The 24752-nt window shown below is 37.6% G+C and overlaps 1 protein-coding gene across 3 annotated transcripts in view; it reads left to right on the top strand.

Annotated features, from left to right (window-relative positions):
- Positions 1-5907: 5907 nt before the first annotated feature.
- The window catches only part of LOC149785651 (vesicle transport protein GOT1B-like), a 50337-nt gene continuing 31492 nt past the window's right edge, over positions 5908-24752 (top strand). For 2 of the 3 annotated variants that reach the window (XM_089931227.1, XM_089931226.1), the window contains exons 1-3: positions 5908-6015; positions 16796-16881; positions 18009-18181. In XM_089931227.1, the coding sequence (XP_089787353.1) occupies positions 6000-6015; positions 16796-16881; positions 18009-18181 (275 nt within the window). In that variant the 5' untranslated portion in view covers positions 5908-5999. Of the gene's footprint in view, positions 6016-16795; positions 16882-18008; positions 18624-24752 lie in introns of those variants that run through there. The other variant, XM_089931225.1, reaches the window with a different exon arrangement.

Genomic DNA, 24752 nt, shown 5'->3' with positions numbered 1-24752 from the left:
TTTAGTTCCTAATATGTATTGTTTTGTTTAATTGTTATTTATAATGCTGCACATATGACAATGGATAAATTCATTTAATCATCACCTATTTTTGTTTCATCATTGGTACCACATATTAAATGACCACACTTACTTTTACTCCAGGGTAAGATCTCTTTTTAAACATTTCTTAGACATAACCCTTCGTTGACAGGGTTGCCATACTTTTCACTTCCATTGAGATACCATATACTCATAAATGTCAAATCATGTATGGAATATCTGAAATAAAAAAAGTATGGCTATTTTAATCTCTTAGTCTTTTCACATGCTTATACATTAGATTATTTCCATACATATGGTAAACGTCCCTTAAAAATAGTTATTTAATTACTTAATGGGTATAATTGGGATGCAGAAATCATGCACAACCTTGGAGATAACCATCATAACTTTTAAATATGGCTCTACGGGACAAAAGTAACAATCCGTTTCAAATATTCATCTCATGCAACAACGATTTCAAGACCTTTCCTGCCTTTAAAATAGTCTTTGAAGGACTAACTTATGCGAAAATGGCATGCACTCATCATACAAAAAGTTGGAATAACCATCATAACTGTGAAATATTATTTTGCTGGGGATCGCAACAGTTTCTTTAGACCTTTATCATCTTCGAGATATTCTTTTCACGCAACAACTCCCTTAAAAGACTGTTCATACCTTTAAATTGTTTTGGTACCAAATCCCCACCCCAAAAATAATATACAAGCACCAAGAATAATCCCCATGTCTGTGGATCGGTAATAACAGTCCCCATAGACTTTAATACTTTTCAAGTGATCATGTTATGCGACAACTCCCTTCAAGACCTATCCGACTTTTAATCTAGTTTTATTTATGTAAAGACTGTATTCTGAACAATGGCTTGTATGTATCACGCAACAACTTGGAATAACCACCATTACTGTGAAACATGACTTTATGTGGGTTAGTAACCGTCCTTTAAAGCCATGAATGCTTCCAAATATTCTTTTTCTGCAACGACTCCCTTCTACCTTTAAATTAGTCCTCTAAGGACTAAATTCTGAAAATTGGCACGTAAGCACCGTGCAAAAATTTCGAATAATCTCCATAACTGTGAAATACAGTTATGTGGGGTGATAGTAAAAATCTCTTTAGATCTTTAATATTATCCCAAGCATTCATTCTGTGTAACAACTTCCTTCGAGACCTTTCCTACCATAATATGGTGTTTTTAGGGCTAAATTTGGAAAAATGGCATGCAGGCAACATGCAACAACTTAGAAATAAGCTTCATAACTCTGAAATATGGCTCAAAGCGGTGGTGGTAACAATCCCTTCAGACCTATCCTATCTTCGAAATATTATTGTAGTGCCGAAATTGCTTCAAATGGCATGCATGGATCATGCAACGATGTAGAAAATGCTTAATCTCTGTGAAAATGGCTCTACGGATTGATGAAAGCAATCCCTTAAACTATTCGTACTTTTATATTATTTAGGCAACGTTTCAAAATGACTAATGCAGCTGTAGAGAAAAATAAAACTGAAGAAAAAAAAAACGCACACAGTATATCTTCAAAATATTCTTTCTATATCTCATTTCCCCAAAATTACATGTAGGCCGCAGGCGACAACAGAAATAACCTCCATAACTGTGGACTATGGCTTAATGAAATGTTACAATCAATTTAGATCTTTCCTACTTTCAAAATATTATTTTAAGCCTATATTCCTAAACTTCCCTTCATGCATAATTTAACAACCATGAGAAGCTTCACTACTCTGAAATATGTCCCTGCTACCTGTAAAGGTTTCCTCACTGACTATCTATGTCACAAATAGTTATGTGCAACCTTTCTCAAAAACAAAATGTTTACATTCAGTTTAATCAAGCAGCATAATCGGAACCACATTTGTTAGAAATATAATAAAGTCAAAATTAACTTTATTGGTTAAATATAAATGACTGAGTGAAATAATTCAATACATAATTAAATACAAAACGAATAATAAAATATTAATCATATACAGTTTTAAAAAATATATTTGAACCATAAATATTAATAAATGAATGCTATAAAATAGCAAAATGAGATTAAATAAGTAAAGCTTTGAAAACAAATATGAAATAACTATACAGTTGAGATAAGTACTGTGTTTTTTTCAGTATAGGTAGTTAAGTGATTCTGGTTCGCTCATTCAAGTCAGTTAATATTGGTCCAACCATTTCTGAAAGCGTCACTTCATCTAAATGGTTTCTAAATTAGAATATATATAAGGAATCAAGATGGCCGCTACCGCTTAACTGGCTTGAAGCAGCTGTTCCGTTTTTTAGTGCCGTTTTCATGATATTTGTGCTTGTTGCCTGTCTTCATCTACGTTATTGTGTTCATTATGTATTGGCTGCTCAATTCGTATGTGTTTCTTCATCTCCTTGTTTTCGAAATGAGAACAATTAGACTTTTTCTCAGCTGTCTTGCTCCACTGTTTTTGAACAAACCGCCATCACGTGATACTCGCCAGTCAACCTGTTTATGCTAAGATGGACCCTCATTAATTGCTTTAAATGACCACTCCTTGGCTCTCCACACTACATTGTTCTCTAGACTAAACGAAATGGGACTACATTCATCATTACCTAAATGTAAACAGAAACGAAGAAAGAAAAGTTGTTTCAAAATTGGCCGGCGTAGAACAGGAAGAAGAATTCCAGTTATCTGCCTTATTTCGGCTCAACAATTTAAAAAAAAAATTCGACCGTTAATTTAGATAACATAATTCAAATCCCTATTAATTCGTCAACCTTTGTGTCAACTATCCAAGATATACATATTCGTATTGCATTATTCAATATCCAGTCAGTAGGACCACCGGAAAAGCGCACATAAATTTTTAATTTTATCAACGACCAGAATACTGACGTCTTTTTCCTGATAGAAACATGGCTAAAAACATCAGGCGATGAGCCCAAGTGTGCGGATCTAACACACACTCGTTACTTCATCAAGTCGTTCCCCCGTAACTGTCGCGGAGGTGGAATTACTGTCATCACAAAGAACTCCATGATAAACGTCTTAACGACACCACAACATTCAGTTTTGTCCACACATCGTCTGAACTAGTCGAAACCACACTCACACTGGAGAAAAGGTCAGTCCATTTTTTCTGTCTATTCCGCCCTCCTCCTAGTAGAAAAAACAAGCTGGCTGAATCTCTCTTTTTGGAGCAGTTTCCGAATCTCCTGGACTATGGAAATTCGATAGGTGGCAACCTGATTATTCTTGGAGATTTCAACTTTCACTTTGACTGTCCCGGAAACTTCAAACAGTCAGTTAACCAACCCACCCATAAACATGGTCACATTTTAGACTGGATTCTTCATAGACCTGATGATACCATTCTACGGTCCTCCCTGGTATCCCATGATCTTGCATCAGATCACCTCTGCATTATATGCCATCTTAACGTATCAGTCCCTAACCCTTCACCTTTATCTGTTACTACGAGAAACCTCCGTATAATAAATAGAACCAAACTAATGCTCGACATCCAAGCAAACCTAACAACTTGCTTACCTCCTACAGTAGAACAACTCAATAATTGCCTGCGTTCATTGCTTGACAAACATGCCCCAGCTACCAAGTGCAGAGTGTCAATTCAAAAGTGTTCTCCATGGTATAGCAGTGTTAGGGACCAGCTTCGCACTGCTAAAAGAGACCGCCGTAAAGCTGAGAGGCTCTGGCTTTCCACCAGACTCACTATTCATAAGCAAATCTATGAAGCCGCTAAGAAGAATGTCACAAATACAGCCCATGCAGCGAAATCAGCCCACTACACTACTAAGATCATGGAAAATTCCAGCTGCAAAGAGCTCTTCGAGATTACTAACAAGCTAATGTCAAGGAACAAATCTACACCACTTCAAACTACCTTCTCTCCAGTCGACCTTCCAGACATGTTTGCAAATTTCTTCCGTGACAAAGTACACACCATTAGAGACAAGTTTGACACCACAATTTCAGTTGACTTGTCGTCACCATACAGTTGGGATAGAGAATTTGAGCGGCAACCGTTAGCAGCATTTGAACCTGTCTCTATGGATTTCGTACGTACAATCCTGATGAAGAGTGCACCAAAGTCATGTGAACTTGATCCAATTCCAACATCACTACTGCTTGAGTGCTTAGATTAATATTGCCTTCGCTAACTGATGTTAATTATACCTCTCTCTCATCAGGGGAATTTCCATCATTTTTCAAAACTGCCATTGTAAAGCCTCTGATGAAGAAACCAACACTCGACCATAACGATTTAAAGAACTACCGTCCAGTTTCTAATCTCCCATTCATATAAATAATCATAGAAAAGGTTGTTATATCCCAGCTTGTATCTCATCTGAATTAAAACAGTCTTTTTAGCAATGACACAGTACTGAAACTATTCTTCTAAAAGTAGTTAATGACATTCTCTCTGCTTTGGATAGCGGAAAGATTAGTCCTCCCCCTCCTTGATTTGTCTGCACCATTTGACACAATAGACCATGATATATTACTTCACCATCTCCAGCATATTTTTTGGCATTCATGATACAGCCTTACTGTGGTTCACGTTCTACTTGGTCAACAGGACACAAATTGTGTCTGCAAATGGAATACACTCCAGCACAGTTGACCTATGTTGTGGTGTTCCACAGGGGTGTGTTCTTGGACCTGTTCTCTTCAATCAATACATTCAGCCGCTTTCGAGTGTAATAGATCATCATCCAGTGTCTCACCAATTGTAAACTGATGACACCCAAATATACAAATCTAGCCACCTAACTGAAGTTGATGCTATCATCCAAGGTGTAGAGGGGTACATTTCTGATGTGAAATCATGGATGACATGTAACAAGCTGCAGATGAATGATGATAAAGCTGAGGCCATTCTGATCAAACACAAAGACTTTCTCATTCACATCCTTTACCTCAAACAATTATCAGCAACACCAACATTAAATTCACACAATCAGTACGAAACCTAGGTGTTACTCTGGACAGTACTCTCACATTGCACCAACATGTCATGAACATATGCAAGACTGTATATCTTGAGCTGAAACTCATCAGCTCAATTCGCAATTATCTTTCAGTTGATGCCACTAAAACACTTGTGTGTTCATTAGTACTTTCAAGACTGGACTATTGTAACTCAATTCTGTCTGGTTCATCTCAAAATCTGCTCCAGATACTTCAAAAAGTTCAAAACACAGCTGCTCGGATCATACTTAGAGTACCACGATCAGATCACACCTCCCCGCTGCTCTGTACCCTACACTGGCTATCCATTCGATCCAGAATCAAACACAAAATTTGTTCTCTGTGCTACGTTTCACTGTCGGACTCTAGTCCAACATACCTATCCGACCTAACCCATGTGTACACACCAGCAAGATACTTACGCTCCTCTTCTGACAATCGTATACTCATTATTCCCACTATGAAAACGAAGTTATATGGACAGCGTTCTTTTGTATACCAGGGCCCAGCAACGTGGAATGAATTGCCCACTGAACTTAGACACAAAGACACAGTGATCCCATTCAAGAGTGCTCTAACAACTCACTTATTTCAACTGCAAGAACAATCTTAAAGACCTAATAATGTTTCCTACCTTAAATATTCTCAGCATGTTTTTTATGTTTTCTAATTTCGTGGTGTTTGTTTTTGTAATCATATGATTATATGTTTTTTATTTTATAGGTGTTGTCTAATGTTGCAAAGCGCTTAGAGCTTCTAAAGATTATATACAAAGTCCTCATTATTATTATTATTATTATATATCACCATGCAACTTCTCGAGACAGAGCGTAGCAATTTGGGATTCCAAGTTGTCGCGTAAGATAAGTGGAGAAATGGCTTATTCTAAGTTGTCGCAGCAGAGACGTATTCTGTGGCAGTAATAGGTCTAAATGGTCAGCTAAATTGAAACGAACTAAAGAACAACCTTACAAAATGACATTTTTTCAGGGTAATTACTTTCATCGTTGTATGTGGCTATGAATTAGGGACAGCTTTGTCAAAATACATATTGATCCATGTTTGGGACAGAGGTAACTTGGCCCGTCTCAAGTTATTACTGTTATCATGAAACTTCCAAACGTAATTTATCGATCACTGTGAACTTTTACAATGGTGGCATATTAAACTGGGTCGAGAAAGGACCACATCGAGTCATTGGCGCCCGCACATAGGGCAAGGGGTTTCGCCTTTAAACATATTTTCGCGTATATTTCTAAAACTTAATAGCTGACCACCGCATGTTTGCAGTCCCCACTCCCACGAAAATAATTCAGAGGGCGCCCCTCTATAGGGTCTAATCGTTACAATATACGGTTGTACGCAATTGTTTATCAACATGAGTAGGAATCTTTTTTGACAGCGCGACATTTACTGCGGATTTTACTCAGGGGTGGGGGAAAAGTGTAAGGATGTAGCAAAAACATGTTTGCAGGTGAAACGATGACTATGATTGTACTTTATCACACCTTTAGGTTGATCTCGTCCAAAAATGTCAACATACGCTCTGATTTTGTTGTATGTACTTCTTGAGGCGTGTAAATAATAACCTCCCAAAAGAATACAGATGTATGATGGTCCAAATAAAGTGAATAATTGTCATTTAAAAGTATGTAGAATCAAATTCTTTAAAAAATATACCCATTACTGAAATAATCGGTGTTAAACACCTACGTGACCTATATGATTTTTACTATAGTGAAGACGGCAGGTTTAAGGTTCATACCACTTTGGTCATTACACGATTATTTTACCAATGTGACCTCAAATGAACACTGCAAAACTATGTATGTGTGTGTGTGTGTGTGTGTGTGTGTGTGTGTGACTGCTGGCCTTACCTAGATTATATTATGTTAATTACAAACATGTCGACATGAGGTCACACTCAAGCATTGGTACACCCTCCCGTTTGTACCCCATACCGATTTTACAAACACAAGGCATTCGGATATAAAAAAAATGCACATAACTTACTCATTTTATTAATTGATTTAAACATTCTGGCTTATAAACTGTCAACTTCTTGGGGTTTCCAATCAAACGGGAGTTTCTTTAGTGATGACACGATCGCCATATTTGCATTGGCGAGTCAATGTTTTCAAGTAACATATGTAATGTAGTTCGCCGTCTTTGATAACCTCAATAATTTCATAAATTTTGACATTTCTTTTAACACAAAAAGATTTTCCCTTTTTTTGTTCAATTTGTTTTAGAAATATTAAAAGAAGGAATTGCATATATTGAACGCAGATAACATTTTTTAATGTAATAGACTGTTATAGAAACCAGAAAAGGTCATTGAACAGGCTATCTGCTTGTTAACAACGGGAGCTTCAGTTTGCTTTGAAACGCCAATAAATCAACAGTGTTAGTGTCTTATTGGCGATAGTCAGGTTAGCAATTCTAACTCATTCAAGGAAATAACTGTTTTGTGCATTTTTCATATTCTTGACGCTTTTCGTTTTTAAAAATCGGCAGGGCCGGGCTAACAAAGGGGAGGGTGCGCGAATACTAATAGAACACACAAACACACAATCTATATATATATATATATATATATATATATATATATATATTGTTATGAATATTTCATTTAATTTAATTTTCTTAGTTTCGTTGTATGTTATGGGTGGTGAAACATTGTATATAGTTGCTGACCTTATTCCAAAATCAGTGGCAGTTTTGGTAAACAACTTTATTTTTTATTTTTTATCTTTCTCAGAGTAAGAGTGATTAAGTTGAGTCAAGGTCATACTTTGACTACGTGATATTTATAATGTGCCAATTGGTAAGAAACTTCTATTTTTGTTCAGAATAATGATTTTTTGACCCTCATCGGGAATCTGTTCAGCATCTTAGTCGTATAATTGATGTTTTGATAAAGGTTTGTCAGTGGGGCTTAAAACACCTGGTACGTTACGTTGTATTATGTACTGTACAGTTTGGGCTGAATTTTATTCAAATTATTGAATTCAAGTAATTGTTTTTTCCCTGGAAATACAAAAGTGTTCTGATAATTTTTGGACAAAGACATTCATTTGAATTTATACTGAATTCAGACCTGGAATAATAATATTTCTGTGATTCGACAGACTGTTGACCCATCTGCACTTTGTAGGTCATCGCCTTCCATCTTGAATTTCATCGGGATTTGAAATGAGATTCACTTAGAACTTTTCATTGATATGACTTATGATTTTAATTCTTGGATTACAATTAGGATTTAATTTGCAATATCGTAAGTTCTTTTTTCTCATTTTTCACCTTGTATTCTAGGGAAATACATTATTTGTTAAATTTTACAAAGCTTGTTGTCTTCACTCTTTTCTGTTACTTATTTTAAGAGCATATACTCATGATAGAAAATTGGGTGCTCGTCCTTGGGATACGAATTTTAGCTAAAATATTTCAGAAAACTTTGTTTTTGAAATTTAAATTACCCAAGTTTCGAAAATTGTTAAATCCCATGTATGAGTTCAAATTTTATAAATATTCAGTGAAATCAGCAAGCTTTTTATAATGTCATCAAAAGTGGAGATCTTTATTTCAAATCCTACCCAGGAGCAGTTGGACTGTTTGAAAAAAGAGATGAATTGATTCAACTTGCCAGAAAATATGATCTTTCTCAGGTAAAAACCTTTTTAACAAAGCAAGAAATAAAAAAATATTTTGGTCCAGTATTTGGTGGAAAAGAATGCTTTTGATAAAAGTGCGTTGGTTTTGATCAGTAAGTCTATATCAGACTCTAAACAAAAAAAAATATAAAGGAATTAAAATTAAAATGCAAGATGGAATTAAAGTTAAGAGAGCTTGAACTTCCGAAAGATAAAGAAGAAAACAAATGCTATTGGAGAAAGAGGATTGAGTGAAACAAATGCATTTGCAATTGGAGAAAGAGGAGAAACAAATGCAGTTACAGAAAGAAGAGAAACAAATGCAAATGCAACTAGACTTGCAGAGAGAAGAGAGAAGGAAGAAAGGAAATATCAGTTTAGACTAAAAGAATTAGAGCTGACGAGTGAAAAAGCACGTTCCCACTTTACATATTAATTCAAGTGTTGATGTTACTGAGAATATTAGGTTAGTGACCCCATTTTGAGAAAAAGAAGTTGATAAATATTTTCCTCATTTCGAAAAAAATGCTGAAATTTCGAAATGGCCAAGGGATCATTGGACTCTATTACTACAGAGTGCACCTTTTGGCAAAGCTCGAGATTTGACAACTAGAAAGCACAATGTTTGTTTTTGCCATTAGTATACTTTTTTGTTTCAAAAGGATATTATTCTACATTTAATGTCTTTAAATCCACTGTCCCCTCGTTCCATATCTGTGGAAAGAGTCGTCGGTGGTTTTTCAATATCCGCCAGTACCATTTTGGACTCGGCAATACTAATTATTTTAACTTCGATAGCCATTGATAACAGTTTATGTTTCGTACTGAGACTACTTTGTGCTGCCACGAGCAGTAATAAACAAACGCGTATTCGCGAATGTGATTTTATCGAAATAATTTTACCAGCACCACCTATGACACTGATTACGATTGATTTTCTTGTAATAGAAGCGGTAGTTGCGACCCCCGCCACACTCATACCGACTGTTGTTGCCGCGATTATTCCACAAATTGCATTGCGGATAAGAAATGCACGTTTCTATTTCACAAGTAGCGCGGGTTATCCGCTTCGATTATGTTTTCAGGTCATTAACATTGAGGGTCTATCATAATGTATCTATTAGTAATGTAATCGCGTAGTGTAATTGTTCGACAGGCAGATTTTGATCAGGTGCAACACGCACACCCACGACCAATCAATCTTTATTGCTGGTACAATTGCCATACAATTATACAAAATCTCTGAGGAATATTTCAGTCTCAGGCGATTGTACGTTCTGGGGGCCTCATATAAAACCAAACCAATTATGAAACTGAATTATGTCTGAAATGATTGTTTTCGTCTTCACCCAAGAACTGCTATACGGATAATTATGTCATTGTTGAATAGCGGTCGAAATTTTTGTTTTCCTAGTTGAGTGGAATATATTCGTTGGAAAATGTAACTGGGGTTGATTCAGCAGTGAATAATGCTTTTTGTATAAATAATCTCTGTGTTGCAGTGAACTATCGGGTATTTTCATGTACTAACGCAATGAATCTAAGCTGGCTTTGAGTCGTATATCAACAACAGGGTTGTCCCAACTGACCATCTCTATTTTACCCGTAACAAAATATATATGCTTTCTGCGAGGGTATGGCAACACCGTTTTGGAGCAGATATTTGTCAACATATGGAACGATATACTTATCGATGTTACTATCACTGGTCAGTTGATCCAATACACCATCGGTTAACTCCGCAACCCCATCACCGCGGTCCGAATCCACCACTTATATGTAATGATATATCTATTTTTAAACACAAGCATCAGAAACGGTTAAGAACCCGTCCGGATAAATGTTGAGTCCTTCTAACTGAATTTCATGTCCGGCAACTAATGAATTTGATACTGTATATGTGTTATTCTGAACGAACACTGTTTGGTTCATTAATGCGTGATACTGATTGTACAAAATCAAGACCTAAGTACCGCTGATTATTTATCAACATTCCCATTCGACCCGAGTATAATAAACAAATATGATCCGGACTCGCGAGCCTTTAAGATACGAGGTTTAGGTCAGTCAAAACCATTTTAAGTATGAGGAAAAATGCGTAGGACATTTACTATGGTTAACTCGTCAGCTTGTGCCTCGCCTTCTTTGATTAATTATTCATTGACATTGGCTCATGAAATGTTCTACGCGTGCCGGTTGAGACACATTTGTGATATATCCATCCTCGTAAAGTTTTATCCCGTCATTGGTACTACCGACGTTGTCTTTGACAAACGCAAACAACAAACCAACGTCTTTGACTCTTCAGACTTCAGTGAACACTGCCAGAATATTTGCAACAATGCTACGCAACTTCACAAGAATACCTAAATGTCCACTTTAGATATTTGCGATTTTCTAGTTTTATCTTGGGAACCCACAAGCTGGCCTGGGTCAACATTAGTCCGGTTGATAGATTCAGGCAAATCCGGTTTTGAAACGATATTTTGAATATCAATGTTAGACTTCTCAGTTTTCATGTAAAATCTTCAAAAATCACAAGCAAGCCTAGGTCGACGTCAAGAACAACCCAGCTGGTGAACTCGGTTAAAAAAGCTTGGGTCACAAACCTGCTCAGATACACATCAGCGCCGTATCTAACTGAATAGCAGCTGTAATTATTAATATAAATTTTATATACTGTTATTCGTGCTTAAATGTAAAAGCATCAAGCGCTTGTGGCATTGGTGGAAGCTCAAGTGTCCCTGGAGCTTGAGAAACAAGATGGCCACATATTGCCCCCTACAACCGAGATTTAACAGTAGCATAGTATTAAACAGTGGTAGACGACTTTGCCCGCAATGGGCGCTAGTGCCCCTGATTAAATAATCAACGCATACAAACACCGGACACTAGGTACCAGGCACTTGGTAATGTATTAGGCAACTGAAAATTAAATCTGTCAACTGGCTCCAAGTCTTCGGGTATCAGTCACATACAATGCGTGCCGGTATGTTAAGTAACAGTCATAAAAGGTCTGTCACCGGGCACTAGGCCCTGGGTAGCGGGCACTGGGTATTGGGGTTACAATGTACCGTGCGCAATATACTGGACCCCGATGATTTGTCACTGGATGTCCCAAGTGAAATTCACAGAGTGTTAGTCACCGAGCTCTAGGCAGGGAATACCACATATTGTGTACTGGGAAGCCGGACACAAATGAATGGCACCACGTATGGCGGTTTTGGTGCTTCCTCTTTCGGTCTCAGGTCACAAATCACGGAGTACCGTGCGCCGGTTGTCAAACACCAAGCACTGATCAGGACAGGCTAGGTGTCGGATATAGGTCCTTGAACCAGGTACCGAGTTTTGACTATCGGTGTAGTGTAAGGGAAACGGGCTTTGCATTTTGATGACCAGAGACGGGGAATGGTCTGCGACAATACCTCTCCCTTCTTTATGTTCCTGTTTAGGAACTTAGAAGCTTGGGGATCCCACCACCTGGTGGTGAGATGGCCACGACTATTTTTCTGACTTTGACTGACCGCGCATGGCTTTGATCTTCTCCCCTCGACTGACCTCACTATTAAACGTGGGAGACAGGACCTCCTCCTTAGGTTAGATAGTATCACTAATTCCTTTCTCTATGAAGAGAGGATCAATGGAATACTCCCCCGGCAATGTCCATGTGAAACGTGACGAAGAACCGTGGTCCATAAAGCCCATTTATCCCACTTATAGATGAAATGAAAAGGTCCTTTCTTACCCTGAAAGTGAAGTCTGGGTGACGCTGACAAGTTCTAGAAGAACCTGCTACACCAAGTCATTTCATCTGTTGGATTCTTCCTGTTTTTCCGACCTTAAGGGTCATGCAGCCGAAGAGAAAGAGGTTAAGAACGTTGATTAAGGCAATGAATGATGTTTATTATCTGCTTCCCACTACATCTGTGTTACAAACCTTCGGATCGTCGATGGCTATTGTCCTCTCAAGTTTGTAAACGCTTTCCAGGGCACAGCTTAAGTCAGATCTGTTCTTGATCCCTTGGTCAGCGATAGCGAGAGCCGACTCAGAAATGGTCGATAGGACAAGATAGGGCCAGAAATAAGTGTGTTAGTATTGTTTCAGTGTGTAAATTATATATCTAACGTAAACTTTGTAAAAATGCACAATTTAAAATAAAACATCAGATTTTTTCTAATTTTCTTAACATATTCCTATTGGTTTCGCATAGTGTTATTTTTCAATAGGAATAACAAGTATTAAATCATTATATTTGACAGATAAGTTTGTATCGTTGTATGAAATATTTATTATCTCTTGCTAATTTGCTTTGTGTGGGTGAACTGATATCCATGTTAAGAGAAAAAGCTGGTTAGGGATGAGACTATGTTCATTTTATAACAACAACTACTGCCTGAATACCATACTCCCAGATTTGTGCTGCTGGTTTAAGACGGCAGTGTGTTTGTCAGTTTTGTAGCCAAATGATCATACACATAGTCAACTATCGTATTAATACCCCTCCGATAAAAATTAATAAACTATCACGGCTGTACCCATTAGCTACACATTATCAAATGTTACAGGTATACCCCTTATATACACATACTCAAATGTTGCATGATTATTTCTCAGATACACAGAAATATCAGTAATACATATTATCTACACATAGTCAATGTCACAGTAATACCAAACAAAAAATCAGACATAACTGTAATACCCCTCAGATACACATTCTCAAATATCACAATAATAACCCTTGGTTGCACATAACAAAATGCCACAGTAACAGTCCTCAGGCACACATATTCAACTATGACAGTAACGTCCCTCAGCTACACTTAATCAAATATCACAGTAATTCTCCTTTGAGACATATAATCAAATGTCACAATAATACTCCTCCGTTTGACATCAACATAAATATCACAATGATAACCCTTAGACATAAATATCACACCGATACCCAACAGCTACACATAATTATATATCACAGTAATACCCTTCAGCTGTGTGACACGTGTGCTATATCACACATCGAAATCGTCTTTGTTGTCACCATTGAATGTTTGTAGGCCCTTCATATACATTTCTGTATCGAATGAGTGTTTATCTCTCCAGTCATTGCTTACTGCGGCAGTTTTCTGAGTTCTTTTTGGTAATGGTGAAGGTTTCTGCACCTTGATTAATCATTATCGCAACCCAAGGCACCCCTACCCTATCCGAAAAGTGATTAATGATGGCCGCCACTCGCCCTTCAAACATTTTAGAAGGGATCTGGGATTCTATCTGCTTATGGGGGCAGCTAGAAATGTTTGTACTGGCACGCCCTGCCCCCATGAGCGGTTTAGGGACAACCGAAACCTTATTTTGACGTTTTCTTTTGGATAGAGTCCTGTGTCATCGTATAAGCTAGCGACAGACGACAGTGTTTTTTTCCATTATGGTGAATTAGAGTTTTAAACATGCTCGTAACGATGGCTCCTTTCCCTCCATTGGGGTCCATCTCCCCTTCATATCTATCGAGGCAGGTGTTAGAAGAGGAGATAATTTGGACGTTCCATGTAAGAAGGATATTCTGGGAGAATGTTCAGAGGGGGCCGGGTCGACCTAACGTAATGGTCTCAGAACCAGCCGGTAGCAGAGTAACTATTCCAAATAGGGGTGGGGGAGACCCGGGTGGACTTGGTCGCTACTAGACTGAACAAAAAGCTTACTGTTTTTGTATCTCCAGTACCAAATCGGACGACTTGGAAGGTGGACACTTTCAGTCAAAGGTGTGATCATCTGTAGGCGTACACCTTTACACCTTTCAAATAATTATACAGTCGATAGACCAAGACAGCAGTCAGTATCTCCACATCTCGATTCATCCTGGTTCAACTATACTCCACAACAGACCACAGATTTCAATACCTCCACATTTGGCTCATTTCGGGCCATCCATCTATCAGGACAAGTTTTGGAGCAAGGCTGCTAACTGTAATATATCATCACGGTTTATGATGAAAAATGAAGAATCTTCGGTAATTAGTGCAAGAGGAAACGCGTTGAGCTCTCCCCGTATAAATGCAAACTTTATTCTTGTCCTTATCGATGAAAGATAATGTTCTGAGTACACTATTAACGAATATAGTTAGACTTTTCTAGGACTTTCCAGGTCTCTAGGGTACCACCATTGGATCAGACCCTTATCAGTCTCATAAAGTATTTTGATCTCCAGAGACCGGGTACTTCGCAAACTAGCGCATCGATGGAATATTTCGCTAATTGTTTATGCGTTTCAAAACCAAAAACGTTTATGACATTTCGGGTGCAACTTCCTTCAAGAACATTACCCAAAACACTTTTTACTGTTGTAATTAGGGTCAATTAGGAAGAGGAGCAAGCTCGACGCCTTCTCAGCCCAAAAACGTTGCTTACGGTTGAACGGTAATTATATTTCTGATTCAGTTTTCCTTCTTTGCCAACCCGGGTGTCTGGCTAATAATCAGCAACCTTCAGTGAGATCCACTCTTAGGATCATTTGTCTAGCTGGTGCTTTAAGGTTTTATTTAGCTTTCTGTAAAGGGAGGTGGAAGGGTAGAAATCATCTCCTTTTACCTCTAAAGGCTACCTCTGATATTTTAGTGGACACCTTGTCTGTGTAGAATTGTACTCACTATGAAGAGAAATTATTAGTCCCTAACTGAGAGAGAACTTTCCTTCAGGAGAATTAAAGCCCATAAAGGTAGGGCTCCTGTTACATCTCTGGCCTATTTGAAGCATTCCGTATTTGTTGAGGTCATCAGCCTCCATCCAAACTGGTAAATTCAGCAATGCAATAGAAGCTGGTACGGTATTACTGCTCTTAAAATGTATCTTTTTGGAGGGTAAAACTAGTTTAATTTATGTAAATGTGACCTGTTACTTTTTCACAGATTCCCACCGTGTTATGATGCACTGCACTATTGGTTCAAAAACTAAATCTCGGTATGTTGGCTGTGACTAAGCAGTGTTTCAGGTTATGTTCTTTCCACTTCTGGTCCTCCATATCTAATTGGAGGAGGGCATACCTAGCTTGACTGAGGACTAGGTGTCCTGGAGGGCATACCTAGCTTGACTGAGGACTAGGTGTCCTGGAGGGCATACCTAGCTTGACTGAGGACTAGGTGTCCTGGAAAAGAAACGCAATTGAATTGTCGCAGTTAAGGATTACATAATTAAAATACAGTTTTTCCTCCCTGAAGAACACATTGATTATCGCTCTAAAATACTTCTTGGTAAGTAGGTATTCTTAATATTTTTTATATAATATTCATTTTATAATAATTAATGGCATCATTTTAATACAGTCATCATCATCGACTGATGATGCAGTGTATTGCTGTTGTTAACTGATGATCCTAAAATTAACTAATCCGAGTTCTAAGTTTGGGTATAGTTTTCCGTCAAAGAAGTAAAAAATAAGTTTTCAGTAAAATTATTAAAGTTGTTCTTTTCTCGAGATTTTTGTATATTTTGATGTTGTGAGATTGATTAAAAAGTCTTTTAAACAAATACTAGTTGTTTTTTTTAATAACTTGTGCAAGCGAATGATTGTTATCATAATTTTGTTTAGAACCAATTGTTTTTAAGTTAAACATTAACTGTCATAATTAAGTAATAAAAATATAAATTTAAAATGAAGGAATAACATGACCTGATTGATACAAAATGTCTATCAGGATATATTTCTGATGAAACTGCTGATTAAGACACATAGGAAGATTGTTGGGAATAATCATCTTCACACAAGATTCTTTTGCTAGTTAAGGTATGCATACATTATTTAAGTCGCTATGTTAAGGAGCTCACTCATTGATTAATAAAGTTTTTCTAGGAAACGTAACTCATTTGCAAAAGAACACTTGTTCAAAACGATGCTTTTCCCCCTAGCACATGTACATAAGTGGAATGAAGTGGTTGATAACCATTGGCTTGCAAAGACGTGGTATATAATCTTATTTCATGTATACTATACCTAGTAAATTTAGGCATTTTTATGCTGAACATGTGAAGCAAAGTTGTCGTGTTTTAAAACAAATGTGTTTTTGGAGTCTCTTTGTTCATTTGGAAATGGAAATATCCTCTGTTACTTCCACTTTCTTTTCCAGACATAGGCACCGGCCTTCTCATCATTGGTGTGTTATTTCTTATGCATGGTGTTTTCATCAGCATAGAAGGATTGGCTATAGGAAGTGTAAGTAAAAGCAAATATCTAATAAAAACAATGTCGAACCTAGGATCCTTGAGTTGATGATACATCATCCACCTGTTCTACAAGTTTGGGAACACATTTTTAGAGGGAAAATAAAGTTTGTACTTAATGCATTGGTGGTGGTGTAACGACACAACGTAACATTACTGCGATATCTCTGTAGAACCACATGAATCTGGAAAGGAAAAAAAATATTTTATGATTTATATTGTAGCAATTTTTCCACTGGGATTCAGTTGAAACTTAATACATATGAACTTGTGTTAGAACGTTTAGGACTTTTTGGGATCTAATTCACAATAGTTTCAGTTATGTTTAGCTTTTATCATTTGTTGAACATTACAAAACTTGCTGGTTTTCTTTCTTTTCTGTTACTTAGTTTAAGGCCATAGGGTCGTAACAATCCTAAACAAATTTATCCTAACTAAATGCATTTCTTAAGAACTAGTAAGAGTTTACTTGCTTCAGATCAAGTTATACAAATTATGTATGCGGTCCTGATTGATGAACACAAATCGATGAGAATAGTTTATAATAACATATTGTACGTTTCATATTAAATAGCAGAAATTTAACATGCATCCAAGGAAAGAAATATTGTCTTGGATTTAACAGAATACACCAAAATCAGCAAGTGTCCAATCTAAGAAGAATCCTTAAAAACTGCAAAATAAGGATGTGACACATTCCTGTCAATTTCACTGTCTCAAGTTGTTGATCGTTCGTTTGGAATGAAATTTTACCTATTTGCAAACAACAACGGTAATCTATTACATTTGCAACATAAATGTAAACTGTAGGAAATTAGATTTGTTTTATGGTGTCTCTGTTTAACCAATCACATCAACATTTTGATAAACTTGTAGGGGAAGGGTTGCATTGGAATATAATGCTACTTTATATTTTGAGCTAGATAAAATTATTTGCTCTACGTAATGAAAATGAAGAAATATCTTTAATGTGGAAATAAACTGCCCATAGTTATCTGTTTTAAAATTAAAACATGATAAGTTTAACATTTGTAAGAAGTTTCAAATCAGAGTCATATTTTATGATATAACATTTTTGCATGATAACTTATTGTGCCTTTAAAAACTATTTTTTTTCAGATTTTCTTTCTGGCAGGACTAGGGATTTGGAGAGCTGAATTAGCGGTTTTTTTTCTACAAATCAAACATTTTTTGGCAGCAGGAGGTTTGCTTGGTGGGGTGTTTGCTGCAGGATTTGGGTATCCAATAGGAGCAGTGTGCCTCTGGATTTTTGGATTTGTCTTGTTATTCATGTACGTAGAATACTGTTTCGAAATAGTTCAAAAAAGTTCTTTTCAAGTTGTTATTGAATGTCATGTTCTCAATGACGTTCTTTACATTCTTTTGCTGGCACCGTATAAACATTTTTACTGGGTGATGTTAAGCTGTAATACATAAACAGAACAGTCTAAGGCGTGTTATCTAGGGCAAGAACTGTGAGAAAGGACAAATATATATCATTTGATTTTGTAACAAGGTCTTATACTTAGTCAACGATTTGTAAAATTCTCAAATCTTGGAAAATGTGATAATTTTGTTCAAACGGTAAACATAGACCATTATTTTAGCATAATTACGAATTATCAATTTTAAACAGTTATTTCAGTTTTAGATTATTGCAATTCTTCTTAGAGTAAGTAAGAAAATAAATCTGCGATTGATGATCAAACGATAATAAATTTAGTGTATTTGTAATCTTTATGATCTGAATTTCTGCAAAAATTATTAATTTATTATCAAACAGTCATCAGTGTGATTGAAATCAAAGACACTTGTTTGCCCGGTGTTGTGAGCTTCTGCAGTATTGTCTGACTTCACCTGTGAATCATGAATTTCATACAGGTGGCGCTTTTGTGGTGGCATTATCGTTGTTATTTTAGCTGTATGCGTTTGTGTCAATGTAAGATTTTGCATAATGCTAAGTTTCGCTGATAATGTTTTATGTATTGTCATGAAACTTGATGTGCGTGTTATTCATCAAGGGTACTGCTCACCACAGGCGAGAAGGATACAGTGACCGATTTTTCAAACTTCAGTAATTATTCAAAGTGTTTCATTTAACTCAGTTACTTTTACAGTATTATATGTACAGTCATGAAACATGATGAGTACATTTGGATGGTATACCTTTTGCGATAAGATACGACCAGTTTACTGTGAGCTGCATCTTGTGATGCTTTTTAGCTAGGTAGATCTTAAATTTGTAAAAGATTACGATTTATACAAAAAAATATTCTGACCTAGTATTTTTTGAATTTACTGTTATCCCCTCTGTCTTTGTTTTACATAATTTATTTGCTGTATTTTAGCATTACTGGTCATAGACCAAGAGAACTTATTGGATAGCCTATTATCCGTCGTCCATCGTCTGTTGGTATGTTAGCACAAGTTGTCGCCACTCCCCGTAAACTAATTGGAGGATTGCCCTGAAGAATTACATACAAATTCATCCCGAGGTCAAGGTGGTCCTAAATACTGCTGCTCAGATATCCAGATATGACCACCACTGCAGCCCATCCATCTTGAAAATTTCGTCATCGCTACTTCTCCTGAATGTATGGTCATATCAACATGGGTTTTCACAAAAAGACTTTGAATGATGTGTTGTTGTGGGGTTTAACGCCATTTTTCAGCGCACGATAGGCTATTCATGGCGGCCAGTATTAATGGTGGAGGAAGAAACTGGGAAAACCCCGGGAAGAACCACCGACCCACGAGAAGCTACTGGCAAGCTTTCTCACATACCCACATTGGCCGAATCTAGACTCGAGCCCACGCAGACAGAGGTGAGATGGCAGTGAACCGTAACGGAGAGCACTTTGGACCACTCGGCCACTCGGGGCCCCTGTATGATGTGTAGTCTATCCTAAATGAAAATGGTGCCAATCTTACTCTTTGTATGCCTCTACGTTAGCCATCTTGATCAACTTGTTTCGTTATTCCTCATTAGCGGACAGCCATAGACATGAAGTTTCCACCAGAGACTTCTTATGGTGTCTAGCTGGTTCTAAATGAAAACGTACTACTTTGGCACCAATATTATCGTATCGCTACTTTTCCTGATCAGATGGCCATAACATGGGGTTTTCACTAAAAGACTTTTATGATGTCTAGTTGGTCCTAGATAAACATTATATGAATCTGACTTCCAATATGGCTGCAGATAGAGGTATCTTGAAAATCTTATCATTGCTACTGCTGACTCGAAAGTCATACAGGCATGGAGTGTTCATCAGAAGACCTTTCTTATGATATCTAGTTGACCCCAAATGAAATTGGTGCCGTCCAGACATTCTTTATAACCACGGCATCAGCAATCTTGAGAACGTTGTTATTGCTACTCCAGAGTTGATAGTCAAATCGAGTCAAGATTTTCAGCAACATGTATTTTATGGTAGCTAGTGTATTGAAAATGAAAATGATAGATACATCAGTATGGATGCCACAATAAACATAAGTAGTGAAAGGGGTCACCCTAGCGACAATGGGAATTAGCATTATAGAGACCCCTGGGTCACTCTAGCGACAATGGAAATTTAACATGGAGAAAAATCGTGGGTCACTCTAGCGACAAGGGGAATTAACATGGGAAAAAACCCTGGGTCACTCTAGCGACAAGGGAAATTTAACATGGGATTTTTTTAAAATTTTTTTAAAAAAAAATTTTTTAAAAAAAGGGGTAGGCAATTCAAAGACTATCTCTTTTCGAGAAATATGGCTGGCCCTGAAAAGGGCCTTTGGGTTTTCTTCTTCTAATTTCTTCTTTTCCTCCACCAACTTCTTATTTTATCTCCAACACTCTTTCTCTTCTTTTTTTTCTCCTTCTCTTCTTTCTTCTCTTCCTCCTCTTCTTCTTTCTTCCTCTTCTCATTTTCCTCTTCTTTATCAATTTTTTCGTTCCATGTTCTTATTCTTATCTTTTCCTCTTCATCCTCCTTCTCCTCCTTGATCTCTTTCATGACACCACTAATCTTGTCCTTTGCTTTCCTTAAATTGTTAATTTCCATCTTTACACGATGGGGACTATAGGAATAATGGTCTTCAACCAGTCTTAATAGCATCTGTTCCATTATTCCTAAGTTGTCTAAAACGTCTTGCAAGGTTTGTAATTTGTCCATTTGGTTTGACGCCATCTTCTTTGTATTCTTTGCAGAATGGTTTGAACGACGAATACTGTGGATTCTTATACGAAAAGCGCGAACGTGAAGGAAAACATCCCCTAAAACATAAAATGGATCTTACCTAGATGATGACCGAACATCGCGCGGACTTGAAGGAAAACATCCCACTTTTCTCATTTCATATAATATAACCCTAACTATACTCTCCACATTTGCTTAGAAACCCATAATCTACTATTCACACCAACATACCTGAGCTCTTACAAACACACAAACACATACACTTCCACTATTAATAAAGAGTTAGTGTTTATTTTCACACTACTCTACCTACACACATTGGCAAATTAATAGTTATTTCTTTTCTAGAGTATTGGGTAGCCCTGAAAAGGGCTGTTTTGTTTGGAACTTCATGGACACCTGGTTAATGGTGGCACCTTCCAGGCCTGGCACCACATACACATCTTATCCCCCAGTTACTTTTTACCTTTTGGGGGGAGAGAGCAGAGGCAGGATATGTCGCTTCAGAATCCCAATTTTCGCTCTCTGGGATTCTGAAATTTTTTCTTCGCTCCTTTTCCTCCTCCTCTTCTTTGTATCTTCTTTCCTCTTCTTCTTCTTTATATCTTCTCTCCTCCTCTTCTTTTTTTCTTCTTTCCTCCTCTCTTATCCTTCCCTCCTCGACAATGGCTTCAGCGGCCAGTTCATTTAATATGCGCCTGGCATATTCCAGATGCACATGAAGTTCCAACAGTTTCTCCAGTCTCGTGTTCATTTTTTTTGGTGTTGATCAATCAACAAGGGTAGCTGGACTGCCGAACGAGTTTCAATTTATACTGAAAGCGCGGACGTGAAGGAAAACATCCCTAAAAACATAAAATTCATCTTACCTAGATCATTAACCAGAACAACGCGCGGACCTAAAAGAAACACTCGCTCACTTTTTTATGCTACCCATCACTATTATAAAATTTTTTATTAATCACTTCAATAGACTATTTACATATGCAAAGCAATCCAATCTAACCCCAAATCTACACCTCAAACAGCCCAAAAAACTAACATCATTTTAATCTACTATCCACACCAACCTACTTTATCACTTATAAACACAAACACACAAACACATACCCTCATATTTTTAAATAAAGAGTTAGTGTTTATTTCACACTACTCTACCTACACACATTGGCAAATCGATCGTTATTTCTTTTCTAGAGTATTGGGTAGCCCTGAAAAGGGCTGTTTTTTTGTTGTTTTTTTGCTATGGCATTCTTTTTTTAGTTTCTAAGAATGCGATGTCCTCTGAGGATAGACTTTCTGGCAATAGGTCTGCTTCTTCGGAAAGAGAAGAAGAATTCTTTGGTGTCGATACGACAATCGACAAAGCCTCTGTCAGCTTCAGGTTGTTGCTGCTGCTGTTGTTGCTGCTGTTGCTGCTGTCTCTGAAGTCTGTACTTCTCTGTCCATTCTTCTTTCTCCCTGTTCATTTCTTCTCTGAAGAGCTCTTCTATCAGGTCTTCAGTGATTTTTAACATTCTCACATTCTCTATTTCTTCTGGTTTCGGTATCAGACTGTGTCTGACCCTATGCAAATTCACGTAGGCTTCGTTGAGCTTAGCTAGTTTGGAGCACATCTTCTTAGGAGGATGAGTCGACAATGGATGGCTAGACTGGGAACAACCCGGTTCTTAAAGTGAAAGCGCGGACGTGAAGGAAAACATCCCCACACGGTTTTCGAGCCGCAACGTTCATGAGAGGGATAGTAAGAAATGAAAGAGCATCAATCCAACATTCTTATAGCTAAACAAACCACAAAGGCATTTTTTTCAAAACACAACATTTTTATTCAAAAATCACTTAACACTAAACAACAACATTTTTAACAATAATCCAACACTATAACATCAAACAATTTTTTTCTTCAAATACAATCTACTTTAAACAAGGCTGACAACGTTGTGAATGAAATTGTGATTTCCACTGTTGGAAATCATTAGGCCATTGATGGACACTACGTTTCCTAGCTTGAGACAAAAGATAAGCATAATTGTCACAAAACCATCGATCTACTTTCACATCGTTTCTAGCAGAAGAACGAGGATCGAAATGAGTCACTAAATGTTCTAAGGAATAGCCCAGGCTGCGATGATGCAGAAAATACACACAATATTGTCCACACACCAAGGAATCTGTGCCTTGTAATTTCACGTTATTGAATCGGGTGGTTTGAGCATTTCTTCTCATAAAGTCGATGATATCGTCTTCCAAAGGGGGCAATCCGTACGAATCGAAATATTCCACACAGCCTTCTTGAGGAAAGTAGACGGCTACCCAGTGGGTTCCTGGGAGATGACTGTCGTCCGTGTTGATCACGTAAGCTTGATGGTCTTTAGGTTTGCGATGAGGGAGTTCATCTTTAGCACAGACGACAGGATTCCAAGAAGACGTATACGAACTGTGGTTCAAAAGGTAATAAAGTTCCCAGGTATCCATTGTTTTGTGTGTTTGTTTTTCTTCTTCACAGGTAATAATACGTCGTCAATTCGATCCTGACTTTTTGCTTGAAAATGTCTGACGAATAAACGGTTATTCGTTCTGTTTCTTCACTCTGATTCAGGAGAGCTTCGATACGATGGATCTCTTGAGTGGTTAATGCTGGACAAGAATGTTCACGCAAGTCTTTATACCACTGGTGCAACACGTCTTTGTTCGAGATGAGACTCCAAGCTTCGTCCAGATACTCGTCCAATTTTTCTTCTTGACTTAACATCAGGCATTTATCGTGTTGAATTTGACTGGGATGATCGTTTTGACATCCATAGCAATTTTTCTTGATCAATTCCGTCATTTTGTCCACCAAGTGTTTGGCAAAACAGCAGACTAAATGGGCTTCTTGTTCTGGCCATCTCGACTTCATCAAAACTTCTTCGTCTTTGTCTTGAGATTCTTCTCCTTCCACGGTCTCCTTACATTCCATCTCCAAAGTTTCTCCACTAGGTAAAGAGGGATAACAGTCTTCCATGGCTTTCTAATAATCTAGAATGACTTCTCTCAAACTGTTGATTTCTATGGTATTATCGAATTCTGCATACAGGATGACGTTCACTGTCTTGGTCAGTGGCTTTGCAAACTGAAGTTCCACACGAATCTGGCCAGATTTTATAGGGTGAAAATGTCCCTCGTCGCTGCCTTGGTCTGGAGTGAAATCGAAAGCCCACAAAGCATAGCCTCCGTCATATTCGTCATACTCAATGCCGTGACTGGTGTTGGTTCCTAACTGGCCGGTGGCTTCGTACAGGGACAAGTACGATCTCAAGTAATTTTTGTTGGCAAAGTCAGGTTCGAAAGGTCGGGTACACAAGGTCTTGCCATCGCGACTGACTTCGATCTTGGACACGCCGAAGTGTTGAAAGTTGAAAGGATTTTTATTGATGGCTCCGTTGAAGGCTTCATTATCGACCATACCAAGGATTAAACGCTTGGGTAGCTGTCCTTGAAACAGATGATCTTGGGTTATGGATTGAAGGTTAGCGGGAATGGTGAACGTTTTCACTTCCACGCGTCGGATGGGATACTTGGCGGTCGTTCTGCTCAACGTTTGACTGATGTCGTTACCTACTTTGGGTAACACTTCCACGCGTCGTACGTAGAGTTTGGCCTCTAAAATTGTGCTTTTAGGAGCCTTAGCAAGATCAGCAGC

This window comes from Sinohyriopsis cumingii, chromosome 13 (genome assembly GCF_028554795.1).
Source record: "Sinohyriopsis cumingii isolate HCF-2022 chromosome 13, ASM2855479v2, whole genome shotgun sequence".
Lineage (NCBI taxonomy): Eukaryota > Metazoa > Mollusca > Bivalvia > Unionida > Unionidae > Sinohyriopsis > Sinohyriopsis cumingii.
The sequence above is the reverse complement of the archived record's forward strand: the minus strand, read 5'-3'. Positions and strand labels throughout refer to the sequence as shown.